Genomic DNA, 21,402 nt, shown 5'->3' with positions numbered 1-21,402 from the left:
GGCATCAACTCAATGGCAGTGGGTTTGGTTTGGGGGGCAAAGTATAAGGTTTCAAACCTCTATAAGTTACTAAATTTCAAACTCTAGTCCACTAAAATTATTTGCTGAAATTATGGATAAAGGATTATATTTATGATTGCATGTGTTTGAATTAGGAGCCTTGGTGGCTAAGTGGCACTTCTGGGCAAGAATTGGACTACTGCGATAGGTTTATTGTGCCAACTAGTCCTCCATGGGAACATGTGGGTGGAGTTAATCAGGCCACAGCTTGATTGGAGAGTGACTGAGATTAATACTTTCTGAAGTGGCCTCCTCACTCTTCCTCCCTGGCAATCGGACCAACCTACTGCTACTTGCATTAGTCATTTGCCTCATCCCTGTGCCGCACTACCCATGGGATGAGTCAACCCATGGATTGTGTTGCTAGAGCTTGAGGCTCCTTTGAGACCTCCCCCAGCACACTTCATCATGGCCTAAGCTCAAGATCTAATCAGGGCCTGCTGGTCTAAGCTCCTGCACTACTGACTCTTGCTGCCCCACCTGCTGTATGCTGCCTGTTGGTGGACTCTGTCTGTCTTGCCTCATGGAAGACTCCCATGTTGCTTCCTTGACCTTGAACTGGCAGCCCATGTGAGTCGAAGGACCTTCAGTATATTAACTCTTTCAAAAAAGTGAGTTGAACTGAGCCCTCTGTACTTCTGTGTGGACCTATTAACTATTATATTGCTTCTTTTTGTATAAACCTGCATATATATAAAATCATAATAAAATGCTCTGGTTTTGTTTCTGTAGAGAACCCTGACTAACACAACTACTAACTGCAAGACTGGTCATTCAAACGCACCAGTTGTTGTGTGAAACTTGAGGTTATCTGCTCTGGCAAAGTCTTAGAAACCCAAAGGGGCAGTAATGCTCTATCTGATAGGTCACAAGGAGTCAAAATAGTTGCTATGACATTTGTCTTCATTGAAATCTGAGACAAAAGAATTAGTAAGATCAACATCCTGACGCTGTCTGAAAGAAATATGCACTCTAAAAGTGTATAATGATCCTAATGGATATCTATAAAATATGTCACCCACCAACATATTTTAAGTACACAAGAACAATTCTAAGGAGAGGTTATAAGCTAAAACATTAAAGAAAATGGTAACTATATAAATTTTAAAAGATTGAAATATATTCTGCAATCATGATAGTGTGAAACTAGAAGGAATAGAGAGAAAATTTAGGAACTCACAAATATGTTGAAATTGAACAATATCCTTAAAAACCAATAAACTAAAAACATCTCTAGGGGTATTATAAAATACTTTGAAGAAAATGAAAACAAAAATGTAGCATACCAAAACTTAAGAGATAGGAAGGAAATTTTCCAGCTATAAATCCTATATCAAAGGTTTAGAAATGCCACAAAATGATAACCTGGGAAAAGAAGAGAAACTAAACCTAAAACATGTGGAGGAAAAGACATAATATGGAGGAGCTTCCAAAAGTTTGTAGACACATTCCAATGTCTTTTAATTATACTTTTCCATGACAATTTTGAAGCTCCGTCAGAACTATCAAAGTAAAAAATAGGGGGGAAACACCCACAAAGATAATAGAAAAATAAACAAAAATGAATGTTGGTTCTGTATAAAGATCAAGAAAATTGGCCTTTAACTAGATTGACCAAGAAAAAAAAGAGTTCTTTAAAAATTAATTGTTTAACTGAGAAAAAGAAAGTCAACTGCTGTTGACATGGTCCATTTATCTACTGGACTAATTGCTATCATACTTCCGGAATTTTCTTCATGTTTCAGCCCCCTGAAGGTTGCTTCATGAGTTTCTAAGATCTCAGTGGCTCATCACCAGCATTCTCTTTTATGATGCCACTGGCTCATTCCTCCCAGGTGTCAAACTTTCATAAGGTTACCTCCTAGACTAAAAGATTTTAGTCTAATACCAAAAATTAACCAAGTCACTGTTAGATATAAATCATAGGGTCACTATGAGTTGGAATCTATTTCAGTGCAGTGAGTATGTGCTGAAGAATGTCTGGGGAGACCTGGGGAAGTAATACATTAACCACAAGCTTCAGCAGTTCAGACCACCAGCCTCTCTGTGAGAGAAAAACAAGGCTTCCTACTCTCTTTATGGTCTCAGACATTTATATTCTGACCTATTGAGTCACTGTGAGTCAGAATTGACTTAAAGGCATTTTTAAATTTCTGTGTGTGGAGAATATAAGATTAATGGGAAAAAAGCATCTTGAATGGTGTTCCAGGTGACTAATCATAAAATAGGCTTTTGCTTGTTTAGGATATGACACCACTACACTCAAGATAAGGTGTCAAAAAAGAATACAATTTGTTCTTAAAAATAGCTTGCTGTTTCATGACCATGAATATATTGTTCAGTCACATACTGTGGAGTCCCTATAGTACTATAAAGTATAGGGAAGCTAGGAATGTATGCATACTCTGACTCTGGAGCTGATAAGACTGAATAACAAAACAAATTCTGACATTTACCGACTGTTCACTCTAACTGTCAAGACAAAAATCTGAACACCTGACATGAGTTGACTTTAATCTTCAGAATAACCCACTAGAGAAAATATTCCTCATGTCTCATTTCTGACTTAAAACCCCCAGTAATCTCAGTAAATTCTCCAGAAAAAATGTTTTTAAATTATGGTGAAATGTGTATATCATCCTCCACCAAAAAAAGTTTGTGTTGCCATGAAACAAGTAAACAACAAATAATTTTGACAAAATACCAATGAGAAATTTCTCAGTCTAGTAGTTATGTCCACTCATTGTTTTATGTTGGTGTTTAAGAACAGAAAGAGCCTTGCCCAATTAGTTTTCTCAAACAAAATGATATATTTGGTACTCCTAATAACTATTCATTATTTGTGCTCTAAGAATCATTATGAAATCAAACTAATGCATACATCACATTTGAAGAACTTCCCCCAAGACCTTCCAAAATGCAGGGATTCCGAAACAGTTCAGACTCAGAGGGGCAGAAAGCCATAATGACAAGTCACCTCACTTCCAGAGATATGAAAGGAAGGTGGGTAACACCTGCAAGCTTGTTGTTAGGTTCTGACTGATAGAGACCTCTATGTGCAATGGAATGAAACACTGCCCACTATGCGACATCCTCATAATAGTTCTTATGTTTAAGTCCCTTCCTACGGCCACGGTGTCAATTCATCTTGTCCAGGGCCTTCTCTGGCCCTCGACTCTGACAAGCATGATGCTGTTCCCCAGGGACTGGACTTTCTTGACTATAGGTCCAAAGTCCGTGAGACCAAGTCTAGCCATCCTTGCTTCTAAGGAGCATTATGACTGTCCCTTTTCCAAGACAAACCTGTTGGTTCTTTTGGCAGTAGCAAGAATTATTTTTGATAGAATATAAATAACATTTAAAAAATAGATTGACCTCTATCGTGAAATTTTAATGTCATCAACTTTAAAAGAGCACACAAAAATAGATAGATAGCCAGACCGATAGATAGATTAAAAAGGTCATAGCTCCAAATAGGGATTTTTTATCTACTTCTGCCAAGATATGGAAAATAAACAAAGTTTCTCCTAGACATTTATTTGATTCATGGTTAGTATAACCATAGCAGGAAAAGGGTACTTAGGGTGTGCTGTATACCATACATAAATTGCACTGAGATATTTTGGCATGTGAAATAAAGCATTTGGTTTTAAATAGAGAAGAAAGGAAAATGAGAACAAAAACAGAATTAACTGTATGTTCAAATTTAATTTAGGTCATTAACAATAACCACTTTATCATACATTGGTCACATTAGATGACCTCCTAAAATTATCTTAAGAATGTTATTTTGACACACAAATTCAGGGGTTTCCATTTCAGATAGACAAACTTTCCTCGGTAATAAAACAATTTGACAAGTGTCTTCCACTTTCTTCAAAAGGAATATCAGGAGACACAATCAAGATGATATTTGATTTATAATACACTTATATAATATATTTTAATATAATATTTGTATTTTAATATATAAAAAATAAAATTTCCACTTATATCCTTGATATCATTGTTTTAATATGATATATCATCAATCAGGTTGCTCTGTTTATTTGCTAAACTCCTTGGATTATAAATATTTTAATCTTTTTTTCCCTTTTCTAATCAGTACAGTGATTTGACAATGTGAAATTGTAGTAATGGTGGTACAGAAATGACTAGAAGACCTACAGGATGGCATGTGGGAAACAAAATTTACTGATTTGCTATTCCATATCGTGCTTATCTTGAGAACTTAAAAATGATAATCATGTGTAGGCTCAGTTTTCAGGGAAATATTTTCCAAGCATAATAGCTTCAAGAGTGATTGACTTGGAACAGAGTAAATTCATCCAAAGGTAATATAAACTGGCTTAAGGACTATCAAATCCAAAATAAGATTAGCTTCATTAGCCTCATGCATATACATTTGTAAATGTAAATAAGGATAGGGGTATCAGTCTATGTACATATATTCATATGTTAAAGTATTAAGGTAGCAGATGAACTTTGGGCCTCTACTTGAGTCTTCTCTCAAAAAAATAACACATTGTTCTAATAACCTGGCCCCCATGATAGTCACCTTCCCGACATGATCACTGAAAACAAAATGGGTGCATAAGCAAATGTGGTGAAGAAAGTAGATGGTGTCCAGCTATTGAAAGATATAGCACCTGGGGTCTTAAAGGCTTGAAGTTAAACAAACAGCCATCTATCAGAGAAGCAAAAAAAACCCACATGAATGAAGCACACCAGGCTGTATGCTCATGAGGTATTGACAGGATCAGGTATCAGAAGATCAAAACAAATAATTATATCGATGTGAAAGAGAGGGGTCAGATTGGAGACCCAAAGTCCATCTGTAGACAATTGGACATCCTCTCGATTGGACCCTCACAGAAGGGTCACAAGGAAGGAATAATTCAGCCATTCAGCCAGAGTGCAGTTTAGCACAGACCAAACACACAAGAATTCCTCTGGTTCTTTCATTCTTCCTCCCCCGCCACTATGAGGGCCCCAGTTCTACCTGCTAGAACAGATATGTACATTGCTACAGATAAGAGCTTTAGACACACAGAAGCCAGTACAGATAAACCCCTCAGAGAAAGTAATGTGAATAGAGATACCATGAGAGTAGTCGGGTTGGTGGGGGATGAACCAACAGCAATGATGGATGTATAACAACAAACACACACACACACACACACGACTAACAAAACATGGGTGAAGGGATACAGCTGATGGTGTAACATATGAAAAAATAATATATAATTTTCAAGGGTTCATGTAAGTGGGAGGATAAGGGAGGGAGAGGGAAAGAGGAGCTGATAAGGGGGGCTCCAGTAGAAAGGTACTGTTTTGTAAAATGAGGATGGTAACATATGTACAAGTTTGCTTGAACATAACTGATTTATAGATTGTTACAACATCTGTAAGAGCCCCAATAAAATAAAAAACAACAACAACATGCTGACAGCAAAGTTCTCAAAAGTGCCTTTGGCTTATGCCCTTTGACGTACTCCCACTGACTCCAAAATCACTGGCATGAGGAAGCGCTCCCTGAAAACCCAGCCATGGCCATCAGATCCAGCTCCTAGCAACCCTGGATGGCAGTGTGGTGCCCTGAAGCGGCCCTTTGTTTCTTAGTCCTTAAAGCTTCAGGAGAGCCTGCAGCCTCACCATTCTCCCTGGAAGCTGCTGGTGAGTGCAGACTACTGATCTTGTGGGTAGCAGCTCAGAGTGGTCCACTGGACCACCTAGCTTCCTGTTTTTCTTCTGCTGAACCCCCGCCAGTGGATCTTGACCTTACTTAAAGTAAAATTCAAAAAAAAAAAAAAGAAGTAAAATCCAAAGCTATAATCATGGCCACAAACACTCCATCATTTGGCTTTTCCCTGTGAACCCAATCCCTTTGCATTGGTTAGGTCTCTCTCCACCGTTTTCTCTCCTCTTCCCTGCCCTCTGGGCTCATGTCCACAGGACTTGCTCCTTGAGTGCCTTTAATTTTCTACTAAAAGGCCACCTTATCCTAAATACCTCTTTGACCACTCTTTCTAAAACAACAAAAACAAACCTCATCATCCTTTACACATTTTCTCTCGCTTTATTTTTCTTCCTATGACTTATTTTAATGATTTCTTACATATATTACCTATTCATTTAAATTCACCGCCATCCTCTTTGTGTAATATAATTGCTATGACAACAAAGACTTTTACTTTTTTATTCACTGGTATGACTTTAGGAACCATAGTGGCTTCGTGGTTACGCATTGGGCTTCGTTGGAAAGGTCAGCAGTTCGAAACCACCAGCTGTTCTGCGGATGAAAGGTGGAGCTTTTGGCTTTCGATTTCTGTAAACACTAACAGTCTCAGAAACTCACAAGGATGGTTCTACCCTGCCCGATAGGGTCATTGTGAGTCCGCAAGGACCCTGCCGCAGTGAGTGTGTTTGGTATGGGTAGTCTTTCCTGTCTAGGACTACACATGAACTCCCCAGCAGTGCGTGTGTTTGGTGTGGGTATGTCTTTCCTGTCTAGGACTATATATGGCTTGTTGTAGTTGTTTAAGAAGTATTTGTCACTGAGTGACTGGATGATTCATTGTTTTAGGCAGTGAAGTACAGAAAAATTAAGAATCTCTCACTGGTTTTTGACAAGTTAGTAAAATACTTTGCATGTGCTGGACTAAAGTTTTTAATTATTTTACTTTGCAGAACTTAAAATGATTCATGTTTCATGCTCATGTGGTAAGTATGTGTTTTGCATTAGTTTTGAAAATCATTATTCTAATATGGCTCGTTCTCATGTATCAAAATAATAATCCTATTTTATTATTACTACATGTTTGGCAAACATGTTAGGATGTTTAATTTTATGTCATTGTTTGATTGAGGTAATAATTTGGTTGGCAATATTGACTAGATCTCATAACTTTTTAAAGGTTATAAAAATTGTTGAAAGCAAAAAGCAAAGGAGAGTCCTCAATTACATGAAGGTACGTACATAAGCTTCCTAAAACTCAGATATAATCCATGAAAAGAGAGTGAGCACAAACATCATTTTAAATTAGACTGATAAGATTGATTTTTAATTTTATTTTGTACAGCAAACTCAGTGCAGGGAAGTAGGTTCAGATAAAGATAAATTATGAAAAAAACAGAAGTATTTTTCCACATTTGAATTTTGGATCAGAGTAACCATATGCAAGTGGTTTCACAAAGTTCATGTAACATTCTTCTATCTTTTAATTATAGTTTTCCATGAATTTTTTGAAGTCCCCTCATATATTTCATAGAATTCCCTCTGAAGGAGAAATGATGTCTCTGGATCAGGAGGGTGCGGTAAGCGTGGAGCCTTTTTGAAAAATGCAGCATTGTGACAATTGGAGAGAGGAAGGCTTTCATGCTTGTCTGCAATGTCACCTTCTTCGTGACTTCCCCAAGTTAGAATCACAGAACAGAAATATGACAAATCCAGCGAAATTCATATCTCTGTTTTCCCTCCCTGCTTATTTTCTTGGCTTCTATGCTTAATCTACTGTCATGCATTTATCCAAGAAATCTTAATAAATGTCTTTCTTAACTTGCCTGTGAGGGTACAGATTAAGGATAAAAACAAAAGTCACTGTAGCATTTCAATGAGGACTTTCTGTGAATCTGTCTTTTAGCTTGGGGCTCACCACATCGTGTCAGAGAAAGGTGCATTGTCTATGAATTATAATTTTCATGTCTTAGCACAACTATATAGCCAGTAAAGCAATTTAACTCCATAGACTCAGAATACATATGTACGTATGTACAATGAAACTACTGAAGTTGAAAATGCATCTGAATTTTGGGAAAATAAAGGAATGCATAAATATTGAATCTATCTTTAATTGTGTTTTCATATATACGGATATATATACATGGATTTCAAAAAATTCATAACTGGAACTAAAAGATACTATAATTTCACCATGAAAATTTTCAAGCTTCTGCATGTATTTATTTGTACATATTTAAACATTTATAGCACACAGCCTAGATTTTCATTAATGACTGTTGGGATAAAAAACAATACAAAACACAATGATCAGGTTCTGTCTGGATTCAAATGCCATCTCTTCACTTGGCCAAGGAAAACACTTTCCTCGCTGTCTAAAGTTCTTTTCCTCTCCCTGTGGTGAGATATTATCCAGTAGGCAGTTCCCAGGCGTTTCTGCCAATTTCCAGCTTCTTTTAAATTGACTTCTGAAGATGCTTCCACATTTGAAAGCATGTGTATAAACAACATGTTTGTGCAACCTCCTGAGTCTAATGCGGTTTTCAGTGAAGCACAGGTGAGGTCTGAGTCACTGAAAGGTGTGCCTCAGCTTTCCTGTAGATACTTGAAAAGAAGCCACTGACTGACCTAGGGAGCCAAAGACAGACAGAAACATCAAGCCTCTCCCATCTCAAAGACCTACATGGAATTAACTTAACCACAACAGTCATGGAAACCAATTCACCAGGAAGGAAAATAGATTTCTTACTTCTCTTAATCAATTGTCAATTATTTGTTTGAATAGTAAGTAAGAATCTCAGTTCACTACTCAAATGTTCCAGAAATACAGCTTCTTTTATGTTTTCTCCCATTCGATCTTTATTATAAATCCTCATTCAGTAAAGGGTAGAAAAAAAATCCCACACGTTTGGGCTTTTATCTCCACCTCCATTTACTGGAGTTGAGGAGAAGGTTCACCTGCCCTTAGGGGCATGGAGATGGGCCAGGAGGTGAGCAACTCTGGAGTTGGGTCATTGACTCACACAGCTAGTCACTGAACCAGTGTCTGCTCGGGTCCACTGTCACTTGAGCACCTGAAGCCCGGAATCAGAATAGGCTATTCTTCGGTACCCACGTAGAATGTATCGTAAACATAGTAGGATATGGATGCTTAAATGGGATGGGGTCTAGAGACTAAGAAGAGCTGAAATGACCATAAAGAAAGAAAGGCATATTACAGAATTTCTTGTGCATTGCTAACACATGGTTCAGGTATTAAAAGCACATCCCTTTTACCGCCACCCACACCTGAATCCTTTGAGTCTTTGTTTCTCTGCTGGCATGATTCTGTGCAGCCAGGAGACATGGGCAAGAGCTCCAGGGGTCTCTTAAAACTCAGTAAGACCCAGATTGGGGCAGTGCCCCGGATCTTGGTTTCTCAGTGGATATGATGCTTCCATTTTGTTATGTAATTTTTGAGCATGAGCTGATAGTTGCGTGGTGTCCCCTCCAGTCATGACTACATAATGCCTAGAATGCGACCGGCTGCATATGTTCATTGCTCTCACACAGAAAGTATTGTGATGTGGCATTGTAGCAGTTGTTTCCAGCAGAGACTACGCTCAAGAGTAGACTCAATTTTACACAGTGTGCTGACGGGCATACAAGTCAGATAGGTCGATATTTGGGAGACCTGATGGCATAGAGGGTTGCCTGTTGGGCTGTGAATCACCAGGTCAGAAGTTCAAAGCCACCATCAGCTCCGTGGGAGAAAGACGATGTTGTCTGCTCCTGTGAACATCAAAAGTCTCAGAAACCCACAGAGCCAGTTCTGCTCTGTCCTGTGGGTCACTGTGAGTTGGAATCAACTTGAAGGTAGTAAGTTAGGGTTTTGGTATCAATAGTGAGTGAGAAAGATAGCTTAATTTAGAGATTCAGAAGGCACAGAGAGACTGAAACAAGTTTTTAATCCATAGGCCAACTCTAAAAGATTTTAATCTATGTTTTTAGTATAAATGCTACAATTAGAATTCTACATTGATACATTTGTGTCCAAAAGATATTTCCTAGTTCAAATATAAAAAAGTGATTCTGTTTTACCAGCACCGTTTATTAAAAAGGGCATCTGCTTCCCATTTGATATTTGAAGATCAGTTGTCTGTTTGGTGCTGGTTTTATTTCTGGATTTTCTGTTCTTATCCACTGGTCTGAATCTCTATCATTATACCAGAACCATTGTGTTTTGACAACAGTGGCTGTATAATATGTTTTAAAGTCAGGTAATGTAAAACTTCTCACTTTATTCTTCTTCTGGAGGAGTTATTTGCCAATTCTGGGCTTCTTCCCTTTCCATATGAAGTTGGTAGTCAATTGGGCCTCTACTTAAATCTTACCTAAGTACGAGAATGGTTTGTTCTAATAATGTGGCACTCTATGATACTCACCTTCCTGAAATTATCACTGAAGACCAAATGGGTGCATAAGCAAAGATGCTGAAGAAAGCGGATGGTGCCCAGATGTTAAAAGATATAGTGTCTGGGATTTTAAGGGCTTGAAGTTTAACTAAGCAGCCATCTAGCAGGTAAGCAACAAAGCCTACATGGAAGAAGCACACCAGCCTGTGTAATCATGAGGTGTCAATGGGAATAAGTATCAGAAATTCAAAAACAAGTAACCAAATTGATATGAAGGAACATGAATGTAGTAGAGACCCAAAGCCTACCTGTAAGCTAATTGGACAGTCCTCTCAGAAGGGCCACATTGAAGGGATGATAAATCCAGGAATGTAGTATGGCACTGATGAGCCCTGATGAAGCCTTGAGTTCATTCATATTTCCTTCACTTACTATGATGGTTTTTATTTGTTTTACCTCATTAATCATGCTAAACTTCATTTGTATGTTCACTTGTATAATTAAAATTGCTCGATACATAAAAACCAAGATAGATGACCCTTCAGAAACAGTAAGAGGAGTAATGGTTCCCTGAGGGGACAGGAAAGGGGAGGAGGGGGAGAGAGAAGGGGAAGCTGATAGTAAGAGGACTGTATAACCCCACTGAAGGGGTGTGAACAACAGAACTGTATGTGAATGGACATATTGGATGGTGTAAGAGATGGCAAAAAATAATTAAGGTTCCTGGGGGGTAGGGTGAGGGAGGGGATAAAGAGAAGTTGATATCAAGGAGTTCAAGAAGAAAGAAAATGTTTTGAAAGAGAGTGTGGTAGCAATTGTACAACACTGCTTGATGTGATTGAATGATGGAATGCAGTGATATCTGTAAGAGCTCCCAATAAAATGACCGGGAGAAAAAAAAAACCAAAAATGGAAGAAAGTGATTCTGACTTCATAAATTTGAATATAGCAAAGTTAAATTCTTCCCAGTTTTTTATGTTTCAATCATTGAAATTATTTTATAAGTATTTTTGTTCAGGTCTTGCAATACAAGATTGATTCATTTGCCTAATTGTTTATGTTAAGTTTTACTCATTATAGCATCTGTATTATAGCATCCTTCTTTAGGATCAATTTTTGTGTCTCTCAATCTTGCCAAGAAAATGTGGTTCTTGTATAAATATGAATAGTAACATGCACTGTTATACTTACCATCAGATCTATTTTTGCTTTATCTTATATTTTAATATATTCATTTTGAATATGATTAAAGACTGAAAGTGGTATTTGTTTTTTTATAAGCTTCTGAACAAGTCTTTTCAGATCCTCTATATTTTCTTTTCAAAATAAAATGGAAATTTTTACAAAAGTTTTACATTTTGATGAAAGGAACCATGTACCCAAAGGCACATATTATTCTATTTATATGGAATTTCCATATAAATATTTCCATATGAAATTTCCCCATGAAACAGGCAAATTCCTAGAGACAGAAGATGCACTTGCCCAAGACTAGGGACAAAGAGCCCTGGTGATGCTTAAGGTTAGGCATATGGCTGCTAACCTCAAGGTCAGAGGTTCAGAATCACCAGCTCATGGTTCAGACTCACCACCCAGGTTGTGAGATAAAAAATGAGGCTTTCTAGTCCTGTAAAGATTTTTGCTCAGTAATCCAAATAGGATCACTCTGAGTTGGAATCATGTGGCAGTGGGTTCAGGAGAAAATGGAAAACGACTGGGAGGTTCACTTGTGGATGAACCAACTGTTCTAGAGCTCAACACTAGTGATGGTTCAATAGCATTGGGAATGCACGACATGTCACGGAGCTACACCTTAAAAAGAATTAAAGTGGTGACATGTATGTAACATAAGGTTTTATTAAAAATATTTTTAAAGCCTGAAAACATGCTCTGGACCCTATTTGTTGCTGAAGCAATTCACATGTGAATTTTTTTCTCCTGTATCTACAAAAACTCACTACCACTGGCTGGATTCTGACTCAGAGCCATGGCTAGGACAAAGAACTGCCCCTCTGTGTTGTTGAGGCTGTAAATCTTGACTCCCGTGGAGCTGCTGGGGGTTCCAACCTTCATTCAAAGAGCCCCAAAGAAGCTGTCTAGGAGCCTTGGTGGCTTAGCGGGTACAAGTTGGGGCTGCTCACTTCAAGGTCAGTGGTTCTAAACCACCAGCCTCTCCAAAAGAAAAAGACTGGGTTTTGTGCTCTTGTGCTCCCACGAACAGTATATACCAGAGACTCACAGGAACAATCCTCCCTGTCTGATGGGCTCTCAGAGTCGGCATTGACCCAGTGACAGTCAGAGTTGGAGAGTTGGGTTTTAGCAGTGGTTCTCAACCTGTGGGTCACGACCCCTTTGGGAGTCGAACAACCCTTTTACAGGGGTCTCCGGATTCATAACAGTAGCAAAATTACAGTTATAAAGTAGCAATGAAAATCATTTTAAGGTCAAGGGGGTCAACACAACATGAGGAACTATATTAAAGGGTCATGGCATTAGGAAGTTTGAGAACCACTGGTTTAGTGTGTTTCTGAAATAAAAAATGTCATTGGTGCTCAAGCATAGAAAACACAATCAACCATAATTTCATTGTCTTTCCCCCACCAAACAAAGAAAAACATTTATTTCCTTAAAAAATATATTGGATAGTGTATTGTAGTGCATGTGTGTACCTGACTTGAATGTTTATTCAACTGTGACTTAGAAGGCTTTCACTACATGAGAGTGGTGTTCTATATGGTCTCCATTCAATCACTACAAGAAGCTCATTAGGTCGCCATTATTATCCCTTTTAAAAGAATCTCCTCAAGGTCACACAACTAGGAAGGGGCTGATTCAAACCCAGTGGTCTGTCTACCTCTAGAGTTCATGTGCACTCACCAACTTTGACCCAGTGCTGAACCTAGTCAACCCTCTATAATTTGACTTTTATCCAGTGTGATGCTGTTACATTTGAAATGTCCCTGAGCAACCTTGAAGCTAAAGATTTACACAGGAGAATTATGGTCATATGAAAGTTCCAAGAATTGTGGTTCCAATTATGTCAAAATGTTAGACTTTTGATAGAACTCATACAATTCTGAAACAGCCGGCTGTACTTTGGTAGGTAGGCCCTCAGACGCCCAAGAAAAACATCAGCTTAGCAACACACTACAATTTCCACAATTGAATCCTCTCAGGATTAAATCTTGAAGGTCAGATATTTATGAGTGGGTGGTAGGCCAAGATTGAAATAGCACTTTTTTCTTTCTTTTTTTTAAATCCATAATGTCTCCCTGACTGCAGTGCCCCATACAATAAGAAGTGTGTGTCAATTTATTTCTGAAACACTCTGAAATGACAACTACCACATAGTTGTATCTATATAGATCCGTCTATATAGCTATTATCTATCTAGCTAGTCCCTCTTATACCTATCTGGTTTTTTTTTAAAATTGTAGCCATAAATAATTATTTTCCCCTAAATATCATTATGTTTGTGATAATTTGATGGCCCATTCCATAAAATAGTCATGCAGGCACGATGTCTTTGAAGATCTCTGTTTGTGTGGCAGAAGTAAGCTCATTTTGCAATATGATTGTCTTGGAATCATTTAATCTATAAGTATATAAAAGGCAAGTAACCAGGTTAAAAATGTTTTATTGAATTCAACATCTGAAAACATTGCTTTCCACATCCCATTTTTGCTTATTTTAACCAGGGAAGATCCTTTAAAAGCAAGTAACTCATTTTAATAGAAAAAGTCTGTTAAAAATATTACAAAGCAAACCCGACTACATTTTAGATAAAAAGTTAGCTGTTTTCTTTATAAAAATAAGGGGAGAGAAATAAAACAATATATACATAAGAAATTCAAGATCATTCACTGCCAGAAAAAGTGATCTTTGGAAAGCTATTTAATTGCATGCTACAACAGCACAATGTTCACCTCCACATGTAAGTACAGAAGAACACTTTATCTTAAAAGATTACACTAAAAATAAAAAGCCTTTTAAAAGAAAAGCATGCTTACAACAACCCATATCTAAAATCTCTTCTATTCCAGGGATGAATTAGAAAAAGGGGAGATGTGAAATCCAGTAAGAATGTGAGCTACACGGCCGTTGAAGACCTTGGAGCGTGCCCAGGAGGTTACAGAAGGAATACAGGATGCCTCGTGACGGTCTTCTTGGTTGTTCGCACAACCAGTTCAGGCCCATCCTGGAAATGCCTTCTGCCTGATGCTCTCAGCTCTCCTCCTCCAGGTTCCCCATTCCAAACAAGGTGAGGCGTGAAGGGTTCACGAATCACCCACAAAAATGAAAAGGCCTAAGAAACGAAGGCAAGGGCAGGGTCGGCCCTAGAAAAACCATGAAGGGGCCAGTACTGCCTTTACTTCCGACTTCTCCGTCTCCTGGCTGGCATCTCTTCTCACCTCCTGAAGGCCAGGGTTTCGTGTCTCTCTCGGAGCCCCCCTTTCCTGCCACGTGGGTTTAGGCCTCTCCAGCATGCCCTTGGTGCCAAAATTGCCTCCCCCCAATTTTATTTCATGTAATCACAATTTATCCTTTCTCTATGATTTTTAAAATCCTCTTTAGATGGCAGTTGGATGTTATTATTGAGTTCACATGGAAAAGTGACTGACAACTTGGACCTGGGGTGCTGCTGGAAGATCCTGGACAAGGTGGGAGAAAAGTCAAAAGGTATCTCATGGGAGTGCTGACTCTCTCCGAATGATAACAATGGCGCTTTTAAAAAGAGCAGTGAGTCACGAAATAAAACATCTGTAAACCCGCGGCTCTCACTAGAACCCAGTGCAAATTGTGCTGTGTTTGGGGGTTGGAGACGTAGGATAGCCAATCCTCACTGTCTCCCTTCAGCAAGATTTACAGTCCAAAAACTGAATGAGAGGATATGATTATGTGGCTCTAAATAAAAAGCAAGGTTGGTAAATAATAGGAAAGTGAAATAAACTGGTACTGTAGGGTTTGTTTTCACCAGAGACCAGTCAAACGTTTTGAGCATGCACTCCCAAGAAAAATACCTCATCTCGGGCATCTTGCCACCAGAAAACAGGGAGCAGTAGTTGTGACAAGCCCCACCTTGCTTTAGGCAGACTGCAAAGCAAATGTACTGCCCCACCTGGTTCCCGCTTTATGTTTCAATGAAACCAAGAAAGTTTCACTTAAAAATAACAACAACCCTCCACTGCCATGAAGTGGCTTCTAACTCACAGCACATCACCCTACAGGATGGACCCCATAGAGTCTGCAGGGCTGTAATCTTTAAGGGAGCAAATGACCACATGTTTCTCCCACAGAGTAGCAGGTGGAACTGCTAATCTTTCAGTTGGCAGCTTTTCTTTGTTCTTGAGGGTGGTGGTGCTTAGACGTCTATTCCGTCTGAGCGGCTCGAGTTCAAAATTCAGAATCCCAGCTCAGGTGAAAGGCTGTCATTGTAACTGACCTTTAGCCCCTGCTCCAGCCGAGCTCCCGCAGCTTCTCTTAGCTGTACACAACCTGAGACAAACTGTACTGATGCGCATCGACTCTTTCCTGCTAAGTGGCTATCCTATAGCAACTAGGAATCACGGGCCCTCTCGGTTTGAAACCCAGATTTCTATTGGAAGACAAACCAAATGGTAGCCTCATTTTGACCTGCCTTTTATTTCTCCTGTTTTCATTTTAGTTTAAATACTACTTTAATTGATATTTTATAGTAGTTAAGCTGTTCCTATAGAAAAATGATCATTTTGTAGGCTTTCAAAAACAAGAGAAAGGGAGAGTTGGTCCCAATTCTTCAGAGCAGGAAATGTATTGCTTTAGTTTAACCTTCATTGCTTCGCTCCTCAAATTTCCATCAAAGGTGACATTTATGGTTTATTTTTGAACTGTCCTTAAAAATCAGTATACAATAATGTCACGTATAAACAATTCATGAAACAGCACATTCATTATTTTAACATTAAATATCTCTGCTCAGGAGGACCCCCCCGCAAAGGGCTTTCAGAATGAACACATCAGAAAATCACTACATTTAAGTAACATTTATGGATTTATGAACTTGTACTTAGCCATTCATTTTCTCTGGATTCTTTTGAGTCTTTATAAAATTTCATAATCTTTTCCTACTTCTACAGTGCTAATATATTCTATTTAAAAATTATAGCAAAGGGAAATGCATGTGCATCATTCATTGCCACCCATGACTCTGAATGGGTTATGATTGTACTCACAATTCTCTGTAGACTGTGTTCATCATCACAGGTCATCCACAGATAGTCTGTTCTGACTACGACTAGTATTGAGAGAAGGTAGAGAGAAATGTGCTGAACTTGCAGATGAAAATATGAAATTGTAACACTCAAAAGGAGACCAGCATTTTCCCCACAAAATTTATCTTCATAACCAGCAAGTTATCAAGAGTAGTTCTGAATCTCAGCACACAAAAAAAGTGAAAACTTGCAATTCCAAGGTCAATAGAAAAACTGATATCCTTTTGTCATTAAGGTCCTGGTGATAACATTGTGCATCATGAATATAGATCTGTTTCTTAAGCTTAGGAAATGGACTTGCCTTCCTTATGGTGATTCTTTTGTAAACTAAACTGCACATGAACAACACAACTTGTATCGGCATTTTCCTGATGTTGTTTGAATCTGTGGCTCTGTATTTTTTTTAAGTTTAACAAAATTCTAGGAATTTTAATCTAGAGTTACAGACTAGACACTACTGATTTTCAGAGCATTACTGAAGAAAATATCCAGCATGATTTACCACAGTGTTGAGATACTTCTATTCCACTGACACCTAAATCTGAAACAAGACCAAAAATTTGAGCCCTGATACAGATATCAGCTGTATTAAAATTTTGTATTAAATTATTGTTGGACTTAACCCAGAATATTCTTTTTAGAAAAATATCTGTTAAAAAGAGCAGATCCTTCATAGACCTCAATTCCAACATTACAAATGATGGGATTTGCTCATTGTCTATGTAGGCAGCAGTAAAGAAGCCGAAATATACTTTAATATTTTGTGCATCTTGAAAAATATAAGCAACAAATTGCTTTAAAGATACAAATTGATAAACAGCATCATTCAAAAATTTTTTAAATGCATACGCTATGTAAAATGAATGTGTGTGTGTGTACAAAATGCATTTTAAAACACCTCCATATGAAAAGCCTCTAAAATTTCTAAGGAATACATGTGTAATCGCAGCGTGGTCACATTATCTTTTCATGCACGCTTCTGCTAGAGCAGTAAATTTGGGTTCCAAATTATTTAAAAAGTCAAGTCCCTCCTCTTCCTGCTTTTCACTGCAGCAACCGACAGATCCTGCTGGAGACCCCCTCCCTTCGTAGTTGTAAGGAAGCACATAATCTGCAGACCGAATGTTGTCTTCATTCTGATTATATAGATGTAATTTCTGTGAAATAAAAAATGGATTGTATTATTGTTTTAACTACACATAAATGTATGAACATAAAATTTATTTTTATTTACCTTTTAGGTTTAATTTTTAATCAGTGTGTCCTCTAATGGATTCCTACACACAAAAAATGCACAGAATTGGTCTATGTCACAACCATACCATAAAGTCAGTGTATTTTATGCCTTTAGTAATACATACAAATAAAAATTATATACATAAAGTTTATTTTTCAGTATCTTTTAGTGGTCACTAAATGCTTATGCCTAAATTCTATATCTAGGGAGTAGGTTAGTCAGCAAAATGGATACAATGTATACATCTGCTGAATATGAATTAGGGGTGGGATGTCAGTCAGGGTGTTGGGTCATAGCTTTGGCTCTACCAATTATACATCTTTGGGAAAGTTATTAAATGTTTTTCAGTTTTGTTTTCCTCACCTATAAAATGGAAATACAAAGAATAACCAATTTACAGGGTTAATCTGGAAATTAAATGTTGTAATGACAATGGACGAAAATATTCTTCTTATGCCTTCACTCACTGCCATCAAGTCAATTCTAACTCACAGCTGTTACACAGGGTCAATAGGAGGCTCAATACGTCAAACACATAGTAAATGTACAATGAATGGAAATCAATATTATTATCATGTTTTGTTTTTTCTACTGGTAGTAGAATGCAGTTATAAAGTGGGGAGGAATTACTAAATTGGTTTTAGAATTAAGTTTCTAAGATAATCAAAACATTAGAAAGTATGGAGACACACACACACACACACACACACAGAAATCAGTGACATTAAAACCCCTCCAAAAAAAAAACCCCTGAGCCGCATTGTAAACTTTGGGATTTATAATGGAGAAACCAAACATTCAGCTCCATATCCCTTCATTGGTTGTCAACCCTGGGCCTCGTTGTAACCTGGCCAATCCTTGTGCCTCCTCGCTTCCCTCACACCCGTGCTCACTCTTCATTGGCTTGGCTTACATGATCAGATCTATTTCTCCAGGATTTCTTATACCTCATATCTCAATACTTGATGTGAATTAAAAGCACTCATGTGAATGTTTCTTTAGCTTCTCTCCTTCACAACCTGATGAAAATTGACTGTCTAGAACCAAGAAAAGGTAACCATATAAATTTGACAAAAATGTGCATTAGGGACATTGGATACACTACAGCGGTATCAGAGAATATTGCCCATCTATAGTCCTATCAATTCCTGAGTAGCACCAACAGGCAACAGACTCACCGCTAATGGAAAGATTAAAAGTTCAAATCCAGGTAGAGAGAAGTTGAATGAGGATCTGCAGATCCATGTCTACACCTTCAGCCGTCGTAAACCCTCCCCAAGGGGCAGCATTCTCTGCTGACACACATGGGAGCACCATCAGTCAGAAGTGACTGGACAGCTGGTGGTGAGCCAGTGTTCCACGAGAAGACTCAGAACTTCTGGTCCAGTGTTTGTGCTCCCAGGTCATTGGTATCCTCTGATAAAAGAGGTGGAAAGTGGCGACACAGGGAGGGAAGGGGTGTAGAAAGGGAGAACCGATCTTGGGGATCTATGTGTAATCTCCTCTCTGGGTGATGGGCAATGGGAAGGTGGGTGAGGGGAGACGCAGGGCAGTGTAAAATAATATAAAACAATTATTTATAAACTATTAAGGGTGCAGCGGGTAGGGGGCAACAGGGAGGGAGGGGGAGGGAAAAAAAGGAAACCGAGCTGATTCCAGGAACCCAAGTGGAAGGCGAATTTTGACTATGATGAGGGCAATGAATGTATAAGGGTGCTTTACTCAATTGATGTATGTATGGATTGTGATAAGAGTTGCATGAGCCCCAATAAAAAGATTTATTAATTTAAAAAAAAGAGGTGGAAAGTTTACGCCCACAAGGTATTTCATCCAGCTGTTGTCTATCTTAATGACACACTGAAATGACTTGACAAGGTGTTAATTGGCTAATAGAATCCGAATTTATCCAGGATGTGACAAAGGCACGTTTTCCTTTAAAAGTGTCCCAAGGAATTTTAACATGTTCCCAGGATGGACAGTTCATCACGGAATTCCTCCTTCATTCACATTCTCGCTCTCCTGGGAATCAAAACACTTTGTATTTGCATGGTGCTTTAGCCATTAAGATAAATCATAGGGACCATATTACTTCATCTGCACCCTACATTGTTTATCAATGCTTGTGTTCTCCCATAGAAATGCAGATTTGGTCTGGGAAATGTTATGATTGTGAGAAATGAAAAAAGTCTTCCTGTTTTTTCTTCTATCTGCAGAATTACAAGGTAAGCACACACCTGGAAAAAAAATTGTGGCTTTAATGAGGGATATTAGAAGCAGCTGATTTTGTGGGATTTTCGAAATTAAGTGAAATAGCACAGCTGGTATAAAATCTTGTTTAAATTAAAGCAGGTAACAAAGTACACTGCGGGGGTTGGGCGGGGTGGGGTGGGGGTGGGGGGCAGGCACACGGAGAGAAAGGTAAAGACCCAGCATGAGAGAGCACTTTGAAGGCGAGCGAGCAAGGGGGTGTCTGAAAACCTCCGCACGCTTCCATTTCCTACGGTTCTCACTTCAACATCGACATCTGGGACCCAGGACACTTAGGGACACTCACGTCACCGAGCCGGGGCTGTGTGAAGTTATGCCAGTCCGAGTAAACGTATCTGCAGTTGTCCACCTCCAAGTGGCCGCCCCTGCAGGAACCCAGCGTGTGGTGGTGTCCTCCCCCGCGGCAGGAGTCCAGCGTCTGGTGTCCTCCTTTGGTCATCTCAAAGGTTTCCTGCCCGCCAGGTTTGACTCCCGATCCCAGGGTGCCACAAAAGCCCTGGCTAGAGTTGTTCACACTCTGGGTCATAAATCCGTTGGCAGAACACTGGAAGAATACAAGACCGCATGGGATGGGAGAACGCAGATTGCAGGTAAAGTCACAAGAAGGTAAGAGAGAGAGTGTTGCCTTTTTTTGTGCTCATTTGCTCACTCAGCAGGCATTTATCAGTTGCCAGTTAGGTGCCTAGTCTAGGGGTGCAAGAATATGTTAGCTTGTGGCCTCTCCGTGGTGGCTTCAAGAAGCTCCTGGTACAATATGGCAGAAAAAGAAATAATCATTTTTAAAAAGTATAATTCTCTGCTATAGCTATCAACCCCCTGACATCAAGTTGACTCTAACTCATAGTGGCTCCATAGGGCAGGACAGAATTGCCCTGGTGGGTTTCTGAGACTGGATCTGTATAAAAGTAGAAAGTCTTCTTTCTTATGCCAAGCAGCCGTGGTCTCAAACTGCCGAACCTGTGATTTGCAGTCCAATATGTCACCCACTAGACCACCAGGACTACTCCTCTGATACACAAGTATGCCTAAATATGTTAGAGACGCTCAGAGGAAGAGAGTATTACAATTAAAACCCAGAGAGATCAAGTGGAGCGGACAAGGACATCTCTGAATTGAGGGATGAAAGCCCCCGAGCCAGAGGAGAAATGACACCGCCCATGTACGGATCTGGAGACCACACTAATGAGACACATACAGTTCACCAAATCCAAATGCCTTTTGAGGATCGCTAGGGCATAGTATTCCAAGAGACAGAGGGACAGAGAGCACATCCAACGCTGGACAGCCTATAGGAGGCCAGGGGATGCAGAGGGCATGCTGCAAAACCTAGACTTCAGCTTAGAGCTCATGCAGGCTCCCTGGAGGATTTTAACAGAGGCAAATACATTTACAAAACAGGGTTCTCAGCAATGAGGTGGAAGACAGATAAGGCGGAGACACGTTTAGAGCCAT

At 39.0% G+C, this 21,402-nt stretch overlaps 1 protein-coding gene across 2 annotated transcripts in view; it reads right to left on the bottom strand.

The window, feature by feature from the left end:
- Nucleotides 1–17,404: 17,404 nt before the first annotated feature.
- Nucleotides 17,405–21,402, bottom strand: part of DSC3 (desmocollin 3) — a 38,199-nt gene continuing 34,201 nt past the window's right edge. For both annotated transcript variants that reach the window (XM_075532633.1, XM_075532632.1), the window contains 2 exons: nt 20,237–20,494; nt 17,405–17,602 (listed from right to left, as the gene is read on the bottom strand). In XM_075532633.1, the coding sequence (XP_075388748.1) occupies nt 17,405–17,602; nt 20,237–20,494 (456 nt within the window). The remainder of the gene's footprint in view (nt 17,603–20,236; nt 20,495–21,402) is intronic.

This window comes from Tenrec ecaudatus, chromosome 15, assembly GCF_050624435.1.
Source record: "Tenrec ecaudatus isolate mTenEca1 chromosome 15, mTenEca1.hap1, whole genome shotgun sequence".
In the NCBI taxonomy this organism is placed as follows: Eukaryota; Metazoa; Chordata; class Mammalia; order Afrosoricida; family Tenrecidae; genus Tenrec; species Tenrec ecaudatus.
This window is presented reverse-complemented; position numbering and strand designations above follow the sequence as displayed.